The following is a 25,058-nucleotide window of genomic DNA, read 5'->3' on the forward strand; positions in this document are numbered from 1 at the left end:
GCTTATTTCTTTTCTTGCCATGCCACTTCTCCCTTACACCCCACCCTCCACCTCCAACTGTTCAAATAATATTTTACCCCCTCCTGTCCTCCTATCCCTTTTTTCATCCTTTCTTTATCTTGTCATTGCATGTCAGTAGGGATTCTGGCTGTGCTGTGTTGTGCGCGTGCTTTTGTGTGAACACATTGAGACTGAGATACACTTAAGAGCTCATTGATTTAAAAATACCTTCGATATTGGAGGTCCCCTCCTGCAGATTTGTTCAGGAGCTTATCGCGCAGACACATAGACATCCATGTAGTGATATGAGTGAACCAAAGCTCCACTCCAAAGTTTCTCTTAAACTTTGTGATTGACCTAGTTAGCGTGTCGTTTTGACAAGTTGTCTGTTTTGACACGACATCCTCCAGTGTTTATCAACTTCCTTTCTGCCTATCATGCACTCACATTGGGAATACACTCATAACCACATGCACTCAAAGATAAATCAAGCTAAGATTTAAAACTTGGCAGGAAGTGAGTGATGCATTTGTTGTGAATAAGTGGAATAACTTTTTAACATGTAACATAAGTAAATGTTTTGGTCATTTCTTTGTTTGCACAAATGTGCCTATACTATCTTTTCTGATGTACTGTATGGATTGCAAAACACAACTTGTATCATTTCTGTCCAGTATGGCTGTGTGTTTATATCAGCACTTTTTGTTTTTTGTATTGTCTCTCCTCTTGCAATAGCCCAGGTTTATCAGGTTTACTGTGTTTAGTGAGCCTGGCTACTGACAGCCACAAGTGAGAGGTCAAAGAGCCAAGTTAGCTCCATTAATCCCTCAGGACAGTTACAAACGAGCCCTCAACTCTGGTCAAAACAATCCCTGAATCATGCAGAACAGACAGGAAGAGGGGAGGGATGGAGAAAGACAGAAAGATGGTGGTATATACACATTACAAATAGACACACAATGGCAGATACCAGGTCATTTTGATTGACCTCAAACAGAAAAACTTCGACAAGATGCAGACTCAGTGAACACAGATGGAAAAGATAAAAAAAAATGTTGAAAACAGTTCTCCAGATGGTTTGTGAAATTATTCCAACATGAAAGCATGAAAGCACACAGACACACCTTTGGCATAGAAGTTAAGTGATTAATTAGGGAAGGTCACCATCGAAACAGACAAACACAAGCAACAAGCAGTTGTCAGATGCACTGTGTACTAGGAGAAGTATAAACAATTGTTTGTCTGCACACATCATCATCCGCCCACCACCACTGCTACCTTAAACACAAATATGATAAAAAGACTGGAATATTATATCTCTAGGTGTGCAAACAGTGACCTGAGTTACCCTGTTTAATTAGGTTCAATTTGTGTTGTCAGTGTTACATAATGAAAATATCATCAAAAAGACCATCTGTGTTTTGCCAAAAAAAAAAAAAAAATCCCACATCCTTGCAAAACATTTTTTGTCTTACAGATAAAGAAGCAGGAGATAAAAATGTGTGCCCTAGTGAAGGAGCTCGCAGAGAGTAATAAGCAGCACTCAGATTCTCAGAAAAAGGTAAAAACAACAGCTTCATTATTTAGTTACCAAACTGAACCTTTCTGATGCTCATGATTCATATTGTTACCTAAAAGAACATTTGATTGTTGATTCTATTATGGAATAGATTTAACTGCTGGAATAGTATTTATTTGAGAACCAATTCAAAATTACAGTCAGTTTAATTATAGGCTTTGCATATTATACATTGTTAATGCTGATTGGCTTTTCTGATGTGACAATTAAAAATATTACTTTTAATGTTTAGGGTGTTATTTATAATTAATTTTATTTATTTATATGTTGTTGTTGTTGACTTAATGTGGGCGTTATGAAGTATGGTAAAATTGTTACACTAGTTTAACTGAATGTTTCCCAGTTGCTCCAAAGTGAGAAGGATTTGGAGAAACTGTGCGAGGAGAGGGACGAGCTGAGAGCCAAGATGGAGGACCAGAGCAGACAGTGTGTTCACCTGAACCACACCAGAGAGCAACTGGAGGCTGACGCGGCTCGGAGCCATGAGAAACTCCACACCACACATCTGGAGGTCCATCTCTCTGTGTTTCTGCATGTGTTCATGTTTGCCTGCATGTGTAGATCACAGCTATGCAGCAAATGTTACTAACCAAGTCTTTAACTAAACTAACATAATGGGCTACATTGCCAACATATATGGAATTGATTGGAATTTAGTTTTAAGCACATTTTCTGTGTGCTTAGGTTCGAAGCAGAGATCAGTTAATTGTGCAGCTAAGAGCTGAAATGAAGACAGCTGAACAGAAGCATCGAGATACACAGGAACAGGTGTGGTACCTTGTTTATGTACAGTGTGTATAGTATATTGACTTGTGCATTTTGCCTCATTTAGACCTTTTTATGTCCTTATTGTTGGTTATATTTCAGGGTATATAATTGCAATTTTGCAATTCTCATTTTAATACTCCTTTTAATATTATAGGAGTGTTTTATGAGCATTAGGATGAATTAACTGGGTGTGTTTCTGTTTTTTGGATTTTGGTCACAGGGGTTAAATTCAGCTTTACTGCAAGTCTTAAAAATGTTTTACTTTTTTTCCTTTCAGATGCTGAGGCTAGGTTAAATGAGCACCCTTGTGTGTGTGTGGCTTTTTGTTTGTTTGTTTGTTTTTCCAAAAATGCTTTGCATTACACCCACAGAGTTGCACACATCCACTCGAGGGAGGTGCCCAAACCAGCAACACTCTTCTACTGTTGGCTACTGAGCAGTGGGAGCTGTAGCACCTTGCTCAAAGGTTCCTTGAAAGTTGGAGCTGAGGAAAGGGGAATTGATACTCCCAGCTGGAGACTAAATAGGGAAACTCTGACTCAAATCGTATTCCCTCACTTTTAGGCTGCTGCTGCCCCCTGTATACTGTACATGCCTGCATAAACGTGTTCACTTTCCCTCCTTTTCTATTTTCCTTTCTTTCCTTTTGCTCATTTGGCAGTATTAGAGGGTGAGATAAGACATTTGAAACACAAGGTCAGCAGACACCAAGAAGAGGCCTATAAATTAAGCAAAAAGGTCAGAGAAACTGAGCACCTTAAAAACCAAAGGGAGAAAGAACAACAGCAGCTTCAAGATCAAATTCGTATTAGTCAGCAACAGGTAAAGAAGAATTCCCTTCTCTCATCTCCGCCTCCTCTACAGATGAATTCTTTAGTGGAATCTCTAGATCATTTGAACTCTGATGTGGGAGCTGTAAAACAGGCTCACAAGATTGAGCCAAAGAAGCATTCTGCTTCAAAGCTGACTGAAGCAGAACAAATCTCAGCTCAACCAAAAACACAACAGGCTGAAGAATCAAGAGTCAGAAGTCACAAAGCTCAAGGACAGTTTAAGTCAGCAACAGAAAAAAGGCATGTTTTGAGTGTGTTCATTTCATAATCAGTTGATTATCAGTCCTACAGCAAAACAATGTATCGTGTTAATCTAGTAAACAACAGAAAAGTAAAAATCATATACAATTATGTGTCTGAGTGCCAGTGAGCTAAATCACAGTAGACATTCAAGTAGTCAGAGTCCTCTGCCAGGAATAACAAACTGACCCGTTTATAGCAGACACGCTTTATTTTGCAGTCAACTTACATATACCCCTATCTATATCATCTGAATTTCCAAACAACAAAATGGCACCTCTGTTTGTCAGCCTCTCTCTCCTCCAACTGGACCCCAACATGAATACAGAGTGAAACACAGACTAAGTGATTCAACAAAAGAAGAAGAAAAAAGCTATTATCATCCGAGGGTCGACTTGAGCAGTCATGTGACAGCCATGAACACTCAAATTCCAGGCCGCATGAGGTTCGTCAGGTCTATCATGTTTAATGAGGGCTGTTTGTTTCCCCAAAGCACAAGATCATGATTATGGTCACAAGGAAGCCATGGCGATCCCATTAAGCCTTGTTATGAGGCCTTTCATCCGGCAGCCAAAAGAAATGCTATATCCATCAGTAGTGTTTGGAGGTAGTGGACACGCAGAGAAAGAAATACCGTGACAGATGGGGAGAAAGTAACACAGAGATCTAGAATAGATAAAGTTGTCACATGGCACCTTGCTTTATATTACGGGTGTTTTATAGTGTGACTTTAAAACTGTTAACACTGGGTAATCTTGGGTAAAACATTTACCTTCACACTCATAATAAATTGAGTGTACTGTGCACTGGCTGAGTCATTGGTTTTAAACACTCCACACCTACACAATACTTATCTCCGCTCCTCTGGTCTATGTCTCTCTCGGTGCATGAGCAAGTTCTCTACTCATCTTCTACCCAGTGTTAGATGGGCCTAGTTAAACCCTGGTTAAACCAAGATGTGGTGAATCACTGAAATCTAACTAGTTGGCTGTCATTAGTTGTAAGCCCTCATGTTCTGATCCAGATAACAGCAGGATTAATGTGGCTGAACTCAAGATGAGTGTTAGAGCAGGTTTAACTTTCTCAACCTCTTCCCTTGAAAGGTGAGATAAGGTAGGATTCCTCATGTATCATTGGGATTAAACCTGGTTTCACTTCCTAGTTTTGCCTTTCATTATGACAGAGGTTACTGTAGAACAGCACAGTATATTGCACCATGTTAGCCAAACTAACATATGTCTATTTTTTTTGTTTTTTCAGGTACATTTAATCTTGACAAAGCTTCATGTAAAGTGTCCTATTTTTGTTTGTTTTGTAGCATTATGATAATGAGGATGGTTCTTGATGTAACTGTTTCAGAATTTGTGTATTTATTTACACAAATAAAAAAATATTGCTTTATTCACCAGCTATTTGCAACATATCAGCAGCTGAAAGCAGCTAAGGAGGAGCGGAAAGATGCCAGTTTGCAAGTCCAGGAGCAGAAGGAGACAATAGAAAATTTGAAACAAAAGTATACAGCAGCAATAGAGAAGGTGCATCAGGTTCAAGGGCAGGTGGTACTTTTGGAAGAGGAACTACAGTACTCACAGCAACAGGTACAGTACATCAGTACATGTGTACTGTAGTTTACATTAAACTTGAATTGTACATGACTTTTACTAGCATCAGAGATCTGTGACACGTTTTCTAACATGACATTAGGCCTGTGAGTAAAATTGCAGTCTAAAATTCTGCCATTGCCCTATTCGCAATGTTTAATTGGCAGCTAAGAGAGTCCCAGTCAACAACTCATTCAGTGAAGGAACAGCTAGCTGAACTGGAGAAGCAGTACCAGGAAAAGGTTGGCCAGTGGGAGAGCTCACAGGAGTCACTTGACCAGTTGACAAATGAGCTCCAGGCCAATCAGAACCTTCTGAGAGCGAGTCTGCAGAAAGTAGACCACTTCACAAGTCAAGTGGAATCCCTGCAGCAGAAGGTGGACACACTCAAACAGCAGGTAAGGACACACATGAGCATATGTAGACAAATGCTAGGGGTAGGTTTTCATGGTCAAGGAATCATATTATGAGGGTAAAATTATCATGGGAATGTAGCTTTTAGGTGCAGTGGCATTATGAGGAATCTGATCTGCCCTGTTGGAGGTTTGTCCTGTCTGAGTGCTGTCTAGTTCCTCTTAAAATTTCTACGAAATAGTCAGTGAAGCCTCTTGGGAGACAATCATGATAGTGTTGTGAGATTATGTGATCAGCTCATTAGCCACTGGGGACAATCTTTCATTTCAAAGTATGAAACCAGTGTTCCTCCAATATTTATATTGCTTATATGTATTTTTACCTCCCCCAAGGAGATAATGTTTTTACCGACATTTGTTTGTTGGACTGTTCATTGCATAACTCAAAAAGTAATGAATGGATTTTTGATTACCTTTTTTGGGGGGAAGCAGCATATGGCCAATAAAACAATCCATTTGAATTTGGTGGTGATCCGGATCATTTCCCAAATCCACAATTTTTTTAAGGAGACTGAGATGCCTTGGCAAAGGTTTGCACTGTTAAAGGATGCAGTCTTCACAGGACCGTTCCTTAGCTCTCAACAGAAATACATGGGTTACAAGTATTTAAGTTAGCTCAAATGGGTGTTCCTGTTCTTGTACGTGTGCACGGGGGGGTTTGCCTGAGCCTTTAGTGTTATGTGTGTCCAAGCTTGAGTATGTGTGTGTCATTGTAAACATGCCTATAGTATGTGTATGTACAAGTATGTGTTGCGTGCGTGTATACAGTGCTGGGTTTCACTTAATCTCTTCTCCTTTTATTTTCTGTTATATTTACTACATCAAGCAACAAATGAATCATCTTTATTATAGAGAAATTTCATTTGGATGACCTTAACTGCAGCCGTCAAGGTCAGACGGGTAGAATGTCATTTTAATCCAATCAACTTTAATCTGTTGGTTATAAAAGAGTTAGGCTGTTGAAGAATGGCTGTATCTCTCAGCCTTTATTATACTGGCTAATGACTTTGATTGTGAGGAACCTATCAGAGGTCTGGAGTTCTTATGGTGCTTTAAGTCCAGCTAATTTGCGACCTTTTGGGCTTAGTCAACCCTAAAATGCACCTTTTTGCATTTGTAATGAAAAAAGTGGCTAAAACAAGCAATAAAATACAATATTTTTCTTTTTTAACTGCCTATTTTACTTATTTTCTCTGCTCATAGAAATTGATGTTGGAGTGTGACCTTCAGCTATATAAGCAGAGTCACTCTCATTCTGATGAGAAGTACCTCAGCCTGGTAAGACACGGACAGCAGTTACAGAAGGTAAGGTTATAGATTGTGCTCTTCTTGCACATTAAGATTACATATTACAAATTTCACCTTATTATTTATAGTTATATTCTAATATAAGTGAAACATGAATGTGTTTTACTTTCTAGTAGTTTCATCTGAATGCAGATTCACACTTGAAGTTAGTTTCACATTTACAGTAACAAAAAATGATTCTGCATACCATCATCCATATTTTTTGTATGCGTGTCTGTGTTTCAGTGCTGTACTGAGCAAGTTCAGTGCCTTGTGGAGCGTGAAAAGGCTATTCTTCAGATGAAGTCAGACCTGGAGCGACAGTAATAACAGACTCTATAAAACTCTCATTTTCCTCTGCTGATCCTGGTTCCTGTCCTTGTCTCTCCTCTAATGCCCTTCCCATCTGCCTCCACCTCCTACTCTATTTCTTTTAACAGTCTACTTAACTGGCACACAGTATCGTACTGTATGTTGCATGGAAAATCTGTTCAGATACTTCCCTTTTATTTAACTAATTTGTTTTCTGGTTTACTTTTTTGTTAATTGTGTTTATTGGTATTACTGTATGTATTCCTTACACAGCAGTTCACAGAGTGGCCAGTAATGCTTTTCTCACTTCTCCATAGAACTCAGGAAAAAGCAGATCTGAAGCAAACTCTTGCTGTATCCCACCATACACACCTAATGAATCACAGCCAGCTGGAACAGGAAGTGGCACATCTAAAAAAGGAAGTAACACGCTTAGAGCTTGAGGTAGCAGATGCCCAGAAGGTATTAATATAATGCCTATTTGCTGACCTGCCCTCTAATTTGGAGGGCAAAATTATTTTTACCCCTCTACTTGTGAATACAGGGGGGTGCATCCATTGTCCTTAAAGGTTGTCTGTATATGCATCTCAGGCCAAGAACACAAGCTAGAGATTTCAATTCAAGTTCCCAAAGAGAGGTACTCGACCCACCTCCACCAGTGCCACACACCCACTCGTGACTGCCTGGCAGAAACAAATTGCCTCGCCATTAATTAAAACACCAAACGGTGCCAAGGCTGGTGAAATTGACTCCAATTAAGAGCTCAATGGGACACTAAATATTCAAATTACTCAAAGTGGTGACTGTAGCCTGGCAATGTGCCAACATTGCTAGCAGTCATTGACACATCATTTATGTGTGTGTAAGCGTGTGTGCGTGCGTAGTCTTGCATGCGTAGGTGGAAGTGGGAACATTTGGTTCTAAACATTAATTTGTGCATCCTCTGGCAAGTGATTCACGTGCTGCTTACTGAGATCATGTACATGCACACTCATTTTCTCACAAATGCACATACACACACATCAGGAAAAGTGTAGTGTCTTGCTGTCAGGTCGCGCTCATTTATTGATTCTCCCTTGTGGACTATCTCACAGGTCTGTGTCATGTAATGACACATTTTGAAGGTTGCATATACATTTGTCACATGTATTACACATATACCAATTATTAATCTTTATGTACATAAACATAATTACACAGCAGTTTAATGCTTAACATAGATGCTTATTCATACATACTCTGGCTGAGTAGTGCAGAGCTACTGACAGTGAACAATTTCTGAAGAAAATATTTGTTTCCCTGGTATAGAGAAGATTTTCAGAGACACATACACTACTGCATATTTTATAGTATTCAGAGTTAACTATTAAATGTGTTTCAAACTCCTAAAACAGTTGATTTCCCCATGCCAAACAGCTTGAACAAGTGCTTGAAGTTTGCATGTTGTTACAAGATGCCCTTCACCTTCCTCTTATCTGGCTGTGTGGCCCAGGCTAATATATATATAATTGTAAAGTTTCAGTGCCAAGTGTGAAGGCCATTCTTTACAGTCTAGTAAGATAGTATACTTGAGCTGAACATGACCACAAACATCATATGTGCACACATGAAATCACAGTCATTGTTTGCTGTTCTTCTTGGTCCTTATGCTGCAGGCACATGTGGCACTCCTCAGGCAGTCAGAGGAGAAGCTGAAGGGTGCTCAGCGGGAGGTTGTGAGAAGGTGCAGGGAGATGGATGTACAGAGAGCAGAGATGCAGAGACTTCAGGACAAGTTACAGGAGGAGGAGGAGAAGTTAAGGAGTGCCATTAGAGAGAAACAGAGCCTGAGCACTTGCATCAAGCAGCTGAGACCAGAGCTGGAGGAGCTACATAGCAAGCATCATGTGACAGGTAGTAATCAGTCAATAAATCCACCAGTAAGTTGCTTTGTCCATCCATACACATATACTGTACTGTACAGTGTATATACAAATAGACTTTTTTATTCATCAGCTCAATAATATATTGTTATGAATGATGGCCAGTACATTGAACAAGTGTTGTACAAACGCAAAGTCAGTATGAGCTTATGAGATTTTATCTCACTGCACTGTGATTCACTAGTTGGCCTTCTTTTCTTGCTATTTGCTTGCCACTGAAATGGTGGGCAGTGATGTCCATCAGAAGCCTTTCACATTCCTCAGGACCTATACAGTAGGCCCTGCCTTTTGTTGCAGAAGCAGCCACACTGCTGGTGTCTCAATCACTTAGCATAAATTAGCCAACAGTGGTACAGCAATGTGGTGATTCAGATGCTAGCTATCTGCATGCAGTGTTAACTTGGACACATACACACACACACACCCTGTAGGTAGAGGTTTGATTTAATGGTGCACTGCTTTAGCTGTATGGTAATGATCTGGTTTATGTGTCTGTGCGTGTGCGTGCCTCATGGTGGCCTTTGTAGTAGTGTGTCAGTGCAGGAATGGTGATGTCTGGGTCTCTCTGAGCACAGAAATGTCTCATTAAGAATTAACGTACACATCTACGGTCACGCCAAGCAAACACCTCACTTACACACTCACACAGCCATTTCACCCAACTCCCACTGCTTTAATTAGCACATACGCTTTTGCTCTTCGAGGTACAAATGCACACACATACACACAATCACCTATTGTCCACAGAGAGATGAATCTGAGGTCTCTTTCCGTGGTAGACAGTGGCTGGCTTGCTCGGTGAACAGTGCTCATTAACAAGATATAGACAGAAGGACAACGCTGTATAGCCTGGCCTTTGTCTGTGATCAAAACACATTCCCTCAACTCTATGCTCCACACAAAACCACATATTATTCAACTTTTACCTTCAGCAAATACAATCCAGCAATGTAGAGTCTATTGTAATGACTTAAGAGGAATAAAGATGCATTATTATAACAAAGGGGGCATTGTTTACCTGGGTTTAGCAGTGTCCTGAATAGACTGGGTGAGGAGTCAGCTTGAGAAATTACTGTCATGAACAAAAAGCCTTTTTATTTACATGAAGTCCTTTTCAAGGTTTGTTCTGTATTTTGAAAACATTGCCTTGAATTGGGATGATTCTTCTTGCTGCTTGATAACAGTGGATCTGGTTTAGGATGGAGTGGATTATAAAAATGAACAAGTTTGAATGCAGATTGTTAGAATGGTACTGTACACAGAGCAGTATAAAATAATGAGGATAAAACGCACTAGAGGAGCAGATGCTCAGCACCAGACAAGTTTCACCACAATGATTTAAGTTGTTAAGAAGTTATTGTATGTAATATTGCTGTTTGTTTTACATAATATTGTTGTACATAATCAATGTGTAGTAATTTGTCCATTTCAGCTTTTGGCATTTTGTAAAATGATGTAATTACTCATCTGGTAAATAAGAATGCACTGAAATATGCATGCATAGGCCAGTGTCAGCTTTAAAAATCTATAGCCTAGTCCAGTATTATTTTTACTACTGGTCTTTAAATTATTATGGAATAAACACTTATGTGGTCTCTATCAGATAATTTGTGTGTATTTGTTAATCCTTGGTTCTACATAACTGTAGTTGGGATGTGATGGATATTATATTAAAAGGTCTCTGGCCAGAAATAGGGAATGTCAGAGGAGGAAAGAAAGAGAGGATCGAAGTGTCACATGACTGAGATTAAAGCATCTGAAAGCAGCTGGATTCAATCATACGGTGTCTGGAGAGGATGAAGAGACAGGAAAGAAGAGGGTGATTCAAAAAAGAAAGGAAAAAAAGTCCTTAAACTTGGCGTATGACTGTTTGTGTCAAATGTAATGTCACTCTTTGACAGTATGCATTTTCTGTATGGTTCTCAACTAAGTACATATTCTTACCAGACAGCTAATCACACAACACTTACTAAACTATATACAGTATGAGGGTAAGTGTGCCAGTCTGAGTACAGTGCACATACTGTATGGGTGGAGACAATGTAGCAGTCATAGGATACTATGTGTAATCTGTAGTAAACTCATAATGTAAAGTCCAACAAATTAAAAGAAAGCTGTAGAGGAGTAAAGATTTTTTCATAGGAAATTGTAGGTGCAAGGCCAGTTATTTGTTTAGGAAACGAGTTTTCTTTCACCAACCTGTGAAATTCAAAGGGCTGATGTTGAAAATATTCAAATATGACTGTCATCTTACATCTTAAATAAGATGTGTTGTAAGGTTGGCTGTAATGTGAAATAAATTTGATGCTGTGTGACAACAAATGAAATCACAGCATAAACAAAAACACAATATCCATATTTCCACACTTCCGCAAAAACAGAAATGTGATATTACCACCCCTCTGTGCTGCTGATGTGCATCTGCCTAAAGATGATGAAATCATTATCGTGTGCATGTGTGTGTGCACAAGTACGTGCGTATTAATGTGTATTTGTGTGGTGCTATCCAATCTCGATCCCTGGACGCACACATGCACAGGCCTCTCTCCTCCAATTCACCTCTATTACTAGCTATAATCCCATTTCACACTCTATCGATCCCCAAAACTGTTGTTCACCGGAACCAGCAGCAAACACTGGCATTTCTCCCCATCATTTCACCACCATTGTTCTTTATTACACAAAGAAGTCCCGGTTTGCCTCAGATCAAACTCAGCCCTGCTGAAATATGAATTATAAATGTATGGCTAATAAAAGAGAAGGGGGAGAAAGGAGAGAGAGAGAGTGGGGGAGAGAGATAGAGAGAACTGGTTGGTAGAAACATCAGAGAAAATGACTCCTTTACAAGAGTCTATTGATCAGTTTCTATCAAAGGGGGATGTCAGACATGAGATTACCTGGCAGTTTGAGCATTAGGTGCCGTGTGTTATAGCCCCAGGCCCTTGTACCACTGCCAGAGGATTGTAAATAAAGCGGAGAGGAGAGAGCAGGAGGGGAGTGTGTTGAGGTGTATGGTTGTGCAAGTTTTAGATTCTGTGTGTGTGAGTTAGCCGTTGTCTTTGTAAAGTGTCCACTGTTGTGCGCATACCTTTTTTTTTTTGTGGAGTATTTGTGTGCACGATGGTGTTCGGCTGTGCACTTGCACCTTTTCGCTTATACCCGAAAGCAGTGTTGCAAGCTCATGAAACTTCAGAAAGAGAGAGAAAGAGTCTTGGGAGGCTTTGGGATGTCTCTTGGGAGCACCTTAGCCCGTACGAATCTCCCAACAAAGCCAAAGGAAGCCCCTATGAAGCTTTATGAAGCTTTTATGATGGCCAAGCTGGGCCCAGCCTAGCCCCAACCACTGGTTCAGGGTTAGCCAGGTTTTCATCCTCCTCATGTTAAAGGTTAGCTTTGAGAGCGAGGTAATCTGACTGCAGATCGTTGATTATAGGCTGATGCTGTATGATGGGCTTTCAAGTTCTTATGAAGGCACTGAGAGAGAGAGGGAGACATTTAGATTATGGACTAATGTCATACCTTAAGTTGTGAAGCCAGTATAAAAGGGTCAAGAAAATGAGAGCATAAGGGACCCAAGATCTGAGATTATGAACTAATGTCATAACTTAACTCATGAAGCCACTAAAAACAGGTTGTAAAAGGTCCCATAATTCAGAATAGGGACTGCTGTTCTTCTTAAAGCTACTATGGAGTGCTGAGAAATCCAGAATCCTCTGTGGATCTTTGTTTAAAGTGAAAAATGTTGGCACTATTCAGTCATCAGTCTCTACTAAGCAAAATATACCATTGATTGTATCTGCTTGCCTAAAGTAAATGCCTGGTCTACTTATGCTGTGGTTTTCCTTTACTTTTATGGGTCTATTTGTTGTTATATTATTAGAAATTTGAAGTCCTAGAGCAAGATGTCTACCTTTTCACTCAGTTGTGTGCATTTCAGCTGCGTATATGTGTGTGTGCGCGTGTGTACCTCTGCCTCGGTGTGTTTGAGTGCAAATACGAGAGTTTGTGTAAACGGTCAGTCTATGCAGCTAATTGCTCTCTCTGTGGCCTCCCCTGGCGGGAGGTGTCACTGAGGTCACCTCAAAAGTAATGCCTTGAATGCGAATTTGCTTCCAGTATCAACTTTTCACATCTCTGCTTAATTGATTATTGAGATTCATAGCAAACTCTCACCCTTGAGTTTCAGTAAAATAGCCAAGGTATTTTACATACACAAACACACACACAAACAAAAATGTTTGTGCATCATTAAATATTGAACAACTCCAGTTGCAGCTTCAGTTTTCCTAGAGCTTCAGTTTAAACAGTTTGGATGCTGCAAAACCATAAATTAATTATAGTTTTATTAAATGCCAGTTTTCTTTTTGGTATTTCTTTCTTTCTGTTATTCTAGCTTTCTACTGTTCCATCTGTCACATCATGATGCACGGTCCAAAAAGCATTACACCAAACATGTCTCTGTTTCTATTTCACACCCTAAAATACACATACTCACCCACAAAGGGCCATTCTGAAAATATTAAACACACACATGCCATACTTAGGAGCACACACACCTTCTCAATATTCACTAGCCTTGGCCATCGATGGCTGACAGTTTATGTTATATTCAATGAATACTGAATTTGTGAAAAGGTTTTAAGAGCTATGAAAAAACATTGACTCACAAAACGGGATACATACAAAAGAGGGGGGAAGGAAGCAAATCCTAAATTTTAAATTCAAACTGAAAAGGGCCTGCTAAAGCAAACCTAGCCAAGGAACCTGACTAGTGGTTTATTATGCATCTGCTCAGTGTGCTAAACTATTAAGTGTAGGACAATGGGGTTTTATTGCATGTAGACGGAAGAGAAGGCTGAAAAGGGAATGTATTTGAAGGGCTGCAGTCAGGAATAGGAGTAGGAAGTGGCCTGCTCAAGGTAAAGAGTGCCATCTGTTGACAGAATCAGGGAGTGCTCCTTTTGTCCCCCAACAAAAGGACTACTTCTCCGTCTAAGTGGAAGCAGGGCAATCTGTTCATTCCTTGCCTCTCCGCCTCTGAAAGACATTCAGTGTTCCGTCTGTGGTGGAGTTCTTTGTTTTGCTTTGAAGGCGAATCACAGTTCATATTTTCCCACTCATGCTGACCTGGACAAGAATCAATAATCACCTTTGTGTATGCATGTTTTGTTAATCATTCCATTAACCTTGGTCTGCTGGAAGATGTGAAGCACTCTGTAGATCTTTACTTTTTTAAATACAATACAAACCAAATCAACACATCCTGAAGAGCTATGAGACATCTTTATTAATGTCTGAAATGGAAAACATCTTTTTTCTTTTATTTTCTGTTACATGACCATTTGAATTTAGCCTGCTCTGTAATTAATTGTCACCAAAAGTGTCTGAAGTGAACTGTTGCTTTTTATCTCACACTTTATTTCTCTGTCTCTTCTGCTCAGTGGAGGAGTTGGTAGCTTGTGCAGTGGAGGCGCAGCAGATGCAGGGGTGCTTGAATGAGAGAAAGCTAGCAGAGGAACAAATCAGGTAAGAAGGGAGAGAGGGAAGGAAGCTCCCTCTCTTATCCCATTTTCCGTCATCCCTCATGTAAGCGCAGTAATCAAAAACATTTTGCCTTCTTACATGCAGCGTACAGTGGCTGAACAGAACATCCCTGAGCTCTACATACATACATACATTATTTAAGAAGATGTACAGTCTTGCATCTATCTTGGTCTATCTTGCATTAAATAATCAATTCTGATGATTTTAATATTCTAACATGTCAACTGAAAATAATTTCTGTCCTATAGAAAATGTGTGTTGATGGGACCCAGTAGATATTTAGATGTGAGGTCATGGAGTTCAGAGTTCATAGGCGAGACCCCTGCTTGACCCCTGTGTATCACCAGGGCTGCGGTAATGACATCAGCAAGCATGTATCACCCAGTCCAGGGTGTTTTTTTTTTGTGTGTTCTGTTTGTGTACACATAGTTGTGGTTGTGGCTTTGGCTTCAGCATGACCTCTCTGCAACAGTCTCCGTCTCAGGGAGTTTCTTGGTTAAGCTGAGCCATGGAACATTTTCATTGTCAAGTCACAGTTTAAACCTCAGCATGGAGACTTTATAGGTTACATTAGAATTATTACATTTATTATATTTAAGCCAGTTTTAGGTACTGGTCGGTAAAGCAGTCGCTGTGTCTACATCTTATATCCATTTGCAGGCTCATGCTGTTTACTGTTAACCCAGTATTATTTAATAACTGCAAAGACATGAAAGGTTTTTAAGCAACAACACCATACTAATGACTTCCATCTGTGCTGTGGGAAAGTCCCGGCTCACTTTCTTTCCTTTCTCTCTCCTACTCTGTTCATCCTATCATGTGTTGTGTCCATGGACCAATCTATCATCTTCTTTCCTTTTTGTTTTGGCTGCTTGTTGCTGCCACTGAGAGTCTCTGTTATTAACAGTTTTAAGTTCGCTGCTTAAACATTCAGTAAAATACTCTGTGTTGATATACAGACAGATAGTAAACTATAATACATTTGATTAATATGTTTTAGAATTTAGGTATTAAATCTTTGAAAAGAAAATTAAAAATTCCATGCTGTTACTGGTTAAGTCTTTTTTAAAGTAAAATGCCAAATATTTTGCAGTCCCAGTTTCTCACATGTGAATATTTGGTGGTTCTCTTTGCCATCTAAATATAGTAATCGAGTACTTTGGGGGTTTTGACAGTTGATTAGACAAAATGTCACTTGAACTACTCACTTTGGGTTGAAGTGATTAACAGATTAAGAAAGAATTCAGTCAGTTTAATCAATAATCAGTTTGGTTTTATGCACAAAGTACATTTTACACTAACTTCTGAGAGGTCCCTGTTTTTCTTTACTTTGAATAGCCTAATATTAACCTTAAAAAATAATTGATATATAGAGTGAGAGGGGTAAATATTGGGCTCTGCATTATTTTTTGACACTTCTGTAAGTGTCAGTTTAGCACAAAATCTAATAGTCAAAATGCTGTCTGTATTAAATCCATAACATGAATGCTCATGAATCTATAGCAGGGGTTTTCACCACTCTGAGGCAGCTTGAGGACCACAGCTGTGGGGTGACCAGACCAAATGAACACCATTTTAATCCAGAAAATCACCTTGGCTTTTCTAAATGCTGTATATTTGCATTAATTAATACATGGAAATGTGTTTTAAAAATAAAGCTGTAAAATGAATAAATAAAGAATAGTAACGCCCACAATAAAACTACATTACTGAATACATGGTCGTCCCATGCTTTCATGGACCACCAGGGGACCACTGGTTGAAGACCCCTGATCTATAGCATGAATGCTCTTATTATACATAAACTTATGTATTTCTCATTGTTATATTTGCTTTTAGAGGTGTGCGTCAAGATTTTGGGGGGCGTATGAGTGTGAAGGGGGTTAAAGGGATGTTAAGGCTCACTGAGCGGCTGAAGTGAAGCTGTGGAGGGAGGTTTGTGGAAATGGTAATCATTTGTCGTATTGATCCCGCTGTAGCCAGGGCAGCCGGCACACACAAACTCACTCACAAGAATGGACACACACACACACACTCAAAGCCACTAACAGACTCACACACACACACAGACGCACAGTTGTGTGGCAGGAATAGACCCCTTCATATTGATCCCCTTCACATTCCCTTAGCTTGGCTGCCACACACACTCACACATACACACACATACACTTTCTGGGCCTACGTTAAGCAGTCCCAATTTTCAAGAATCCTAATTATGGAATATATTACTTTTAATCTGTTTATGTTTTCATTAGGAGCAATTATGGTAATAATGAATGTGACATTTGTAAAGTATGAAATGTTTTATAAATACATCTAAGATATCGGCATGACTTATAAAATGTGACCAATACTGCCTTTTATTAGAGATTAATCTTGTTTTAGTGAAAGAACTTCCATTGTTTTTGTTTATGTTTGCAGATCAATCTCTATGAGGCTGGAGACAGAGGTGGCAGAGCTCAGGAAGAGCCTTCAGCAAGCTGTCGATCAGAAACTCAAGGCAGAGAGAGAAAAACAAGATGCACAGGAGCAGGTAAATAAATACACACCAGACCTGAGTGATATAGCCTCTACAAATAATTCAGAATGTTTGTTTAAAGTGGCTCGGGGCACTGCCCCAGTGAGGTGTTGGTCATCTGAACCACTGGAAAACTGTACTCACAGGCAGCTATACCAACTGTACCATTTCATATTATTTAAGTGTAGTTAGCTGCTCGTTGTGGTTTTTGTCAGTGACCTTACCCTAGAAATACTGAGCCAGCTCTGCTTTGCTACATAAAACTAATACACATATGTTAAGGCTTTCTCTCTCGTCCTCTCCTTTCCGCTCCTCCGTTGTCCTCCAAACCCCCCCCACCCCCCACATTTGTGATGATTAATAGCATATATCCGGTGCTAGAGCCTGGATTATCTTGTCCAACAGAGGGAGGGCTGTATGTGGGACCTAAACCTGGCAAGGTGATTTGGAGCATTAATTCCTGAGTGTAATATTCCCTGATATTCCCTAATGTTCTGGCTGGAAGTGCAGAGGAACCTCAGGGGAGAGCGGTTGTCAGAGCTGAGCCACCGCTGTACAAAGGCAGAATGGATAATTAAGGGTAAAGCCAGGTCAGGGAAGTGATGTTCATTTAGATTCTGCAAACTTTGAATTCAGTCTTAACGTCCTTGCACTGTGATGCTCTCTCAGATCTTGAGTTTGTGTTTTACTCTGTCTTTTTCTCTCTCTTCATTCCCTTGCTCTCTTTTTCTGTCCTCTGCTTTTCCTTTTTCATTCTCTTTCACTCACTATCCTTGCACTCTTGTACACTCTTGTAAAAATGCTAACCGAATAATGTGCCTATCTTTTTTCTCTTTTTTGTTTTTGTCTTAACATTAGCACACCATGGATAGTGATTATCCAGGAACGTTATGACGCTGACTTAGGTCAGTTGATTGGTCAGTGAATAGCCAAGCAGCACTCTGTGGACTGAAATCTGGCTAGTTATTGTTGCAGTCAGACAATATACTATTTATAAACTACTTCTTTAAATTGTTTTTAATTGACATACTGTATATCAACATTTATATATCAACAGCATGGCAAAAAAACTGTATTCCATCATTATACATGACATAACCATTTTAGCCACACACAAGAACTTAAATAACCAATTATTATTACTTATCAGTTTAGTTTATTTTTACACCTTCTTTGAAAAATTTGACTAACACATTGTTCTTTTGATAACATTATGTAATAATATCATTGTTATGGAATTTTGCTGAAAATCAGCAATTATACTGACACATCATCCAGCCCTCGCAGTTAGTTAGCTTAGTTTAGCTTAAAGACTAAAAGCAGGGTGAAACATCAAACCTGGCTCTGGTCAGAGTTAAGAAAATGTAAATACTGGCGCATTTGAAGTTCAGAAATTAACATCCTTTATCCTTCTTTTTTAATCTGTAAAGATGTAGTGTAAAAAATGAGAAGGTCAAAATTCTGGCAGTTATATAAGACTATTTTTTGGTGATGAAAAGTGGCTTCTTCATCACTACATACCTGTAGATGCCAGACCACTAGCAGAGGTAAGAAATAGTCCCAGTTCTTTCGGGCAGAACCTGGCCAGCTGTTTCCCCCCTGCTTCCAGAATTTATGCTAGCTAAGCTAACTGGCTGGGTTGCCTTATATTTAACAAATTAATATGAGAGTGGTATTAATCTGCTAATTGCACTTACAGCAACATGGCGAATGGGTGTATTTGCCATAACATCAGTCTATTCCTTCAAAGCACTGATACCTCAGACTGATGCTGTTCCAGCACAACCCCCTATTAGGTGCATTAATACACTGATGAACTAGATTAATAAACAAATAAATAAATAAATAATCTGCATCAGTCATGGACCTCCAGTCTGGCTTTTGTTTAGTTGATTACTGTTTATAAAAACCTTCAAATGGATTTACTTTACAGTAAAACAAAAGTTATTTAATATTTTTAAGTCTACTTTTAGTAATAAAGAGTTTGGTTGTGTGTGTGTGTGTGTGTGTGTGTGTGTGTGTGTGTGTGTGCGTACAGTGCAGTATCTGTGGTTCCTGGCCGACTCCTGCGCTCATCCACAATCCCTAACACTTCCCCATTCTTCCATTCTTGCTGTCTTTTATCATCTCAACAACAGATGAGCTTTTCAATGAATTGGACTCCAAAAAGTGTTTAAACGGCAGTGTGACGACCATTTTGACTAGGACTCCTTCATTAGGTCCCAATCCCTGTTATTGACCAGAAGAAGATGAATTATCCGCTGGTGAAAAAAATCAAAGGGTTTGAAATGGTAAATGGTACACTACAGTGGCCTATAGAGGAAATCTATATTACAAATTGCCTCAGTGCACAGTAGCTGAACCTCAGATAGCTCTGTCGTTTTCTGTGTGTACTGTATATCTTACACTGTGTGTGTGTGTGTGTGTGTGTGTGTGTGTGTGGTACATAAAGAGTCTTGTTTGTTTTTTCTGGGTCTGTTTAGTGTCTGTTTTCTGATATGAAAAAAAGAATTTGCATGTTCTCCTCTGGTCAGCTATTTGCCTTCATGTGTGCCGCACACATCCACATGCACATGAGACATGCTTCATTTGATCCTGTCTTGCTTCATGTCTCCAGTTCAGCTACAAGTCATGGCAAACACGAGACATGTTGTTGTGACTGATCAGAACACCCCACTCTCCTTTTCCCTCTCCCTCATTCTCTCTCTTCGCACACACATTAGATACACAAACACAATCATTAGTGTGTTTACAGCAACTTCTCTCATCATGGAGTAAAATATTTCAACCTGTTTTAATTAGAATTTACAGAGAAGTTTTCAGATAGCCCAATTTTATTAGTGTGTTTTTATGATCATAAACCTCTCCTAGCTGTCCAAAATCTTTACAACTATTGATTCATCCTATAAAAAATACAGTTAGACAGTTGTTTATAATCACTCTCAGTCATTGGGGTGTCTGCCTAGTGATCAGAGAGACGAGAGTGTATTTTCATTTTGGTGATGCTAGAGAGAGTTGGTCTCTGGAAAGGTCTCATCTGTTCATTGAGCTCACTCATTATACCTGATAGAAGCCCCGGGCCTGGCCTAATTAGCTTAGAATGACCCGTTCTCGATCACTGCTTTTACATATACACACACAGGTTTGATGATGGGAAAATGAGAACGGACAAATGAAGCTTATTTGTTGAGCTGATGAATCAAGAGAAGTGCTCCAGTTGTCTAAGGTGGTTAGCCATTTAATGGACTTTTTATTTGTTTAATTTATGTGCATATGTATGTCCTTGTGTCCCATCATTGCCAATCACAGAAAATTAGGCTACCGAGCTGTAATTCATTTGGGTTGGACAGCTGAGTATAGAAACTGAGCACATTTTCTTTGTTGTTTATTTGTTTTGTTTTTCCTCATGATGTCTCTATAACTTTGTGTGTCTCTCTTATATTCCTTCAGCAAAGAAGGCTGTCCATGTGTTTGTGCGTGGATGCAGATGCAAGAGTTCAGTACAAAAACATGAAAAGCTGTTATGTGGAAAGACTCATGGAAGGAACATATAAGGCACGATGAATTTAATTTAACAGAAAATACAGAAAATTGCGAACAAGGGGAAAATATATTAAATGTTGTTTCTCTTTTTCAAGTCAAACCTAGTTTTGTTTTATAGATTATAAAAGTGTTGTATTTCTGAGACCTTTTGTTCTCCGACTGATAAAAATATGTATTTAATTTGTTAGTTTTGGAAAGATGTAAAGTAACTTCATTCAGTCTTCACTTTCATTTACTTGTGTTTGTGACCTTGATCAAGGTTTGCAACACTTGAAAAATGAGTGAAAATTAACAAAGGCGAATAATAATGCAGGCAACACAAATGATGATTTGATTACTGAAGCATATAATTATCCAATAGGATGATGTTTGATTGTGTTTGAAGTGTTTTTCGAACTCACGTTCCTGATTTGACTCCTGATGAAGGTATGAGGTAAAACTTTGAGGTTAGGTTTTATATGATGTCACTGGAATAAAGGAGAAAGGAGTAAGTCTGTGTGCGATCCTTCTCCTTCAAATTACAAGAGTTTCAGGGCACAAATCTGACAGTTGCGGTACTTGTTCTATTGATGAAAATGAATCTTTACAAATAACTTGCCACTCATTTAACATTGTCCAATTTTTAAAAGGTAAATAAGAATGCCAATGTTATACTTAGTAAAGTTTTCCCAGCTGCAAGTTTAAAATCATCTTCACAGATTCAAAAAGAGCTGTGTAATGGCATCCTATTCAGAGTCATTCTCTCTCACAACCAAATAATATGATTAATAACATAACAATGAAAATCTATGAAAGTACAGCACAGTTATTTTCCACTTTAACATTAGCCACAAAATCTATTGCTATTGACACATTTTGTCCTAATAGAATTTTTTTGTGTGTAATGTATAAATACCTCCTATTGCTACATATTCCGTTTTTAACCATTTTATTTTAAAAAATCACTTCTGAAAGCCACAGTCAGTATTGTATGTTACAGTTGGCAATAGGGTGGTAGTGGTAGAGCCTTTCTAGACATGCTGTATCAGCTCATTATTAAAAAAAATACATTAGCAATAAAAACCTAAAATGTTCTTTTGTGTTGTCGCTTGTAGGCTGCTCACCTGAACAGTTAAATGTTGGCTGGTCTGCCAAATGGGAATCCCTCTGATTCAGGCCACATTTATTACTGTTGTTGGTTTCCAACAATTTTAGCAATACTATAAGTTGCATGGCATTTGCATCTTTTGCCAGTAATCCTGTTGCACTATACTTCCACCTCAAAAACTAACCAAGCCCTTCTAATGCAGAATTGATAGACTAATACCGTCAAATTTAACTCCTTCCAAGACTCAGTATTGTTAAAAATGATAACTGTTTTTGTAAGATTTACTTTGTTTCTGCAAAACACCCTTTTTCAAAACAAACAACCAACCAAACTTCTCAAAAGTTACACACTTTGTCAAGTTTCCTGTACAGAATAAAAGTATAGTTACTTCTCTTGATGGGGGAACTTCATCTAGCTGGGAAGTGGCAGAGAAACTTCTACCAAGACCGGTAATGTTGTTGTGCTCATGCAGGCTAGATGCAAGATAGGGGATTTCAGTAATGACAGCTACTGAAAAACAACCCAGCAGCATGCGTAGGACAGTGTGTGATGAAAGGACTCAGGGAAAGGAGTCAGGCCATGCAGCAGCAGATGAAGGTAATTAAAGAAGCCATCATCAGCATCATTAATATGCTAGATCTGCTGTGGCCCACTGACTAGTCTAATGGTGAACATGTCATTATCGTCACCATTAGGGTGAGCAGGATACACATAAACACACACACACACACACACACACATATCTTAATGTTAGGTCACACCATGATAATCACCATTAAGCCTAGCGTGAGAAGACCTGCTTAGGAAACCTCATTCTCTTCTGTATCGTACTGTATATGCACATATACAGTGCACACATACACACACACACACATGCACACTTGTGGATCTTTAATTCAGACCCTGTGAGTGATAAGTATGCATATTTAAGTGATGTCAGGCCTGTTGGGTCTTTTAATTAGACAGAATGAATTAATGTTTTATAAAAATGTGTTTAACAATAAATGTGTTCATTAATTTGATGAGAGGGTGTGCTCTGATGAGCTGAGTGGAACAGAGTAATGGCTCATATTCAGCTCTGCTGGGTTGATGGTGATGGTAGTAACCACCAGACTGTTTTTGATTTTTCCCTCATCCTCATGTTTCTCGCTTTACCCAAGTTCACTTTGATTTAAGCTTATCCCACACCCTTGGTCTGTTTTCAGAAAAATGTGCTTTTTTTCCTGTACAGCTAATTTGCTGTGCAATATCAGTCCCCAGAAAATCAGTTAATTGCCTAAATCCATTAAGTCCCCACAGTCTTTTTTTTCTCTGTGTAGGTATATGTTTTGTGATTTATTAGGAAAGTTACTGTATAAGTTCAGAAAAAATGTTTGTCCATCTTGCATCTATTGTCAGTAAAAAGCTGGCTGTGGACTGGACAATTCTGCCTTATTTTGATAAAATAAACTCAAAATTATAAATAAAACAGTTCTAAAGATTTTAAATTCTTCTCCAGCGCTGCAGTAGTCACCTCATATTCTCTAGCATAGACCTGAAAGGGGCAGTCATATCACCACACTTGGTTATAAGTGTGTCCCAAATGCGTTTTGTTGCCCCTTTTAGCCCCCATCATGTGCTAAAATATTTGTGCAACAAAACCAATCTAAATGTTAAGCAGGTGTTCTACTTTACTCCTCCCCCTTTCTGCGATCGCACCCACCTCCTGTCATTTTTCCTTTTTTCTAAATGTCCCTCCCCCTCTGTCACACTCTCCCCCTCCTCACACACCCTTTCACTGCCTCCCTTGACACTGGTGGAAACAGAGTGATGGTGTGTAATTTAGTCCTAATCACAACATCAGACTTGCGCTGCGATTTACAACCCTCCACCAGCCGAGCCAGTCAGACAGTCAGGAGGGAGCTCTTAATGTGAGACCACAGGTAATTACTGTCATTACAGCTCGCCACAGATCCTGCGAGTGTGTATGTACGTGTATGTGTGGTTGCGCGTGTAGAGGTGTGTGCAGACACATTGTGAGTATGTATGATTATTGAGGTTTGGAATGGTACAGGTTGATTTTTATATGTATATAATTTAAATTGCTGTATTAATGTAGGGGTTTTGGCCAATAAGTTAACAGCAGGACTTCCTTTGCATGAAGATGTGTCCTACTAGTCCTTCAACCCATATGACCCATATGGTCATTTGTCCCTTCCCTCTCATACGCTCCACGGGAGGATCTCTTGAAATAGCACTCCTGTGCTGAAAGGCGGAATTGCAGGAACTCTGCCAACATTAACGATAAAATATGTCACACCAGCAAGCTTTATAGATTTTTCTTGTCATGGAAACGGTCATAAATATGTTGTCACGATTATGAAACTGTCATGTTGTCAATAAGTTTAGCCACACAAAGTATTTAATTTGATTTAGGAACAAAAACTACTTGAAAACACTCATCAGACAGAGGGATTGAACCCTGCACACCTGAGGCAAAGGCCTGTTTTTTTACTGTATGCACCTTGCCATCCACCACATCCTATTTCTAATCTGGACTTGCCGGCTCTGTATACTACAACACCTAACTTACTAGACACAAGCTCCGGTCACCAAACATGTTTGTCGTAACCTGCTGGCACAAACGACATACAGAGTTGTTGTTTTTATTTCTTCCTCATGATGGGCTTGATGTGTCAGTGCATGAGACAAAACTGTGTGTTACTGTCATCTTCACAGCTTCCTTATCAGGTGTATGTAATTTCTAGCTAGAGTAAATTGCATGAATAAGGTTATAGGAGGCTAACATAAGGTGAAGCAGCTGCAGCAGTGATACGAGAAATGACACCATGCACAAGCTGCTGTTTACTTAACCTTGCACTGAAAAACAGAGAATGGTTGTGACTCAGCGTGGCTTTGGCTTAGGAGGTAGAGAGGGTTGTTTTCTCACTGGACAGTTAATGGTTCGAGTCCTGGCTTCTCCAATCCACATTTTGAAGCACCCTTCGAAATTGAAGCCCTAGTTGCTCCCAGTGATATCACCAGTGTGCCCTTGTATATGGGTGAATGGAAAATATTGTAAAGTGCTTTGAGTGTGTAGAAAAAGCACTATATAAGAACATTTACTTGGTACCAGGTTTATCTGTAGAAGGTGCTGTTTCAGTGACTGCTCACAAAACTGCATGCATAAACTTTGCCAGAGAACATGAAAGGAAGCCTGATAATTATTGGAAGCAGTTTTTTTCTCAGATTAAACCAAAACTATTTTTTGATATATTTGGATATTTTAATCATGGCCCACATATTTTAAACTTTCATGTTTTCTGAAGTCTGAAGTAGTAGACTGATATTGTAGTATTGTATGACATTGTGTTTCTATGATGATAAGACTAATGTGTCAGGGTCCCCAGAGTTTAGGCCTGGAAAGGTCCT

At 39.2% G+C, this 25,058-nt stretch overlaps 1 protein-coding gene across 1 annotated transcript in view; it reads left to right on the forward strand.

The window, feature by feature from the left end:
• The window catches only part of pmfbp1 (polyamine modulated factor 1 binding protein 1), a 93,932-nt gene that overhangs the window by 58,079 nt on the left and 10,795 nt on the right, over positions 1 to 25,058 (forward strand). The window contains exons 9-19 of the mRNA XM_020606479.1: positions 1,478 to 1,561; positions 1,923 to 2,090; positions 2,264 to 2,347; positions 4,830 to 5,018; positions 5,189 to 5,419; positions 6,638 to 6,739; positions 6,968 to 7,044; positions 7,351 to 7,495; positions 8,689 to 8,926; positions 14,397 to 14,481; positions 16,921 to 17,032. Of these exons, the coding sequence (XP_020462135.1) occupies positions 1,478 to 1,561; positions 1,923 to 2,090; positions 2,264 to 2,347; positions 4,830 to 5,018; positions 5,189 to 5,419; positions 6,638 to 6,739; positions 6,968 to 7,044; positions 7,351 to 7,495; positions 8,689 to 8,926; positions 14,397 to 14,481; positions 16,921 to 17,032 (1,515 nt within the window). The remainder of the gene's footprint in view (positions 1 to 1,477; positions 1,562 to 1,922; positions 2,091 to 2,263; positions 2,348 to 4,829; positions 5,019 to 5,188; positions 5,420 to 6,637; positions 6,740 to 6,967; positions 7,045 to 7,350; positions 7,496 to 8,688; positions 8,927 to 14,396; positions 14,482 to 16,920; positions 17,033 to 25,058) is intronic.

This window comes from Monopterus albus, unplaced genomic scaffold, assembly GCF_001952655.1.
Source record: "Monopterus albus unplaced genomic scaffold, M_albus_1.0 scaffold78.1, whole genome shotgun sequence".
NCBI lineage: Eukaryota > Metazoa > Chordata > Actinopteri > Synbranchiformes > Synbranchidae > Monopterus > Monopterus albus.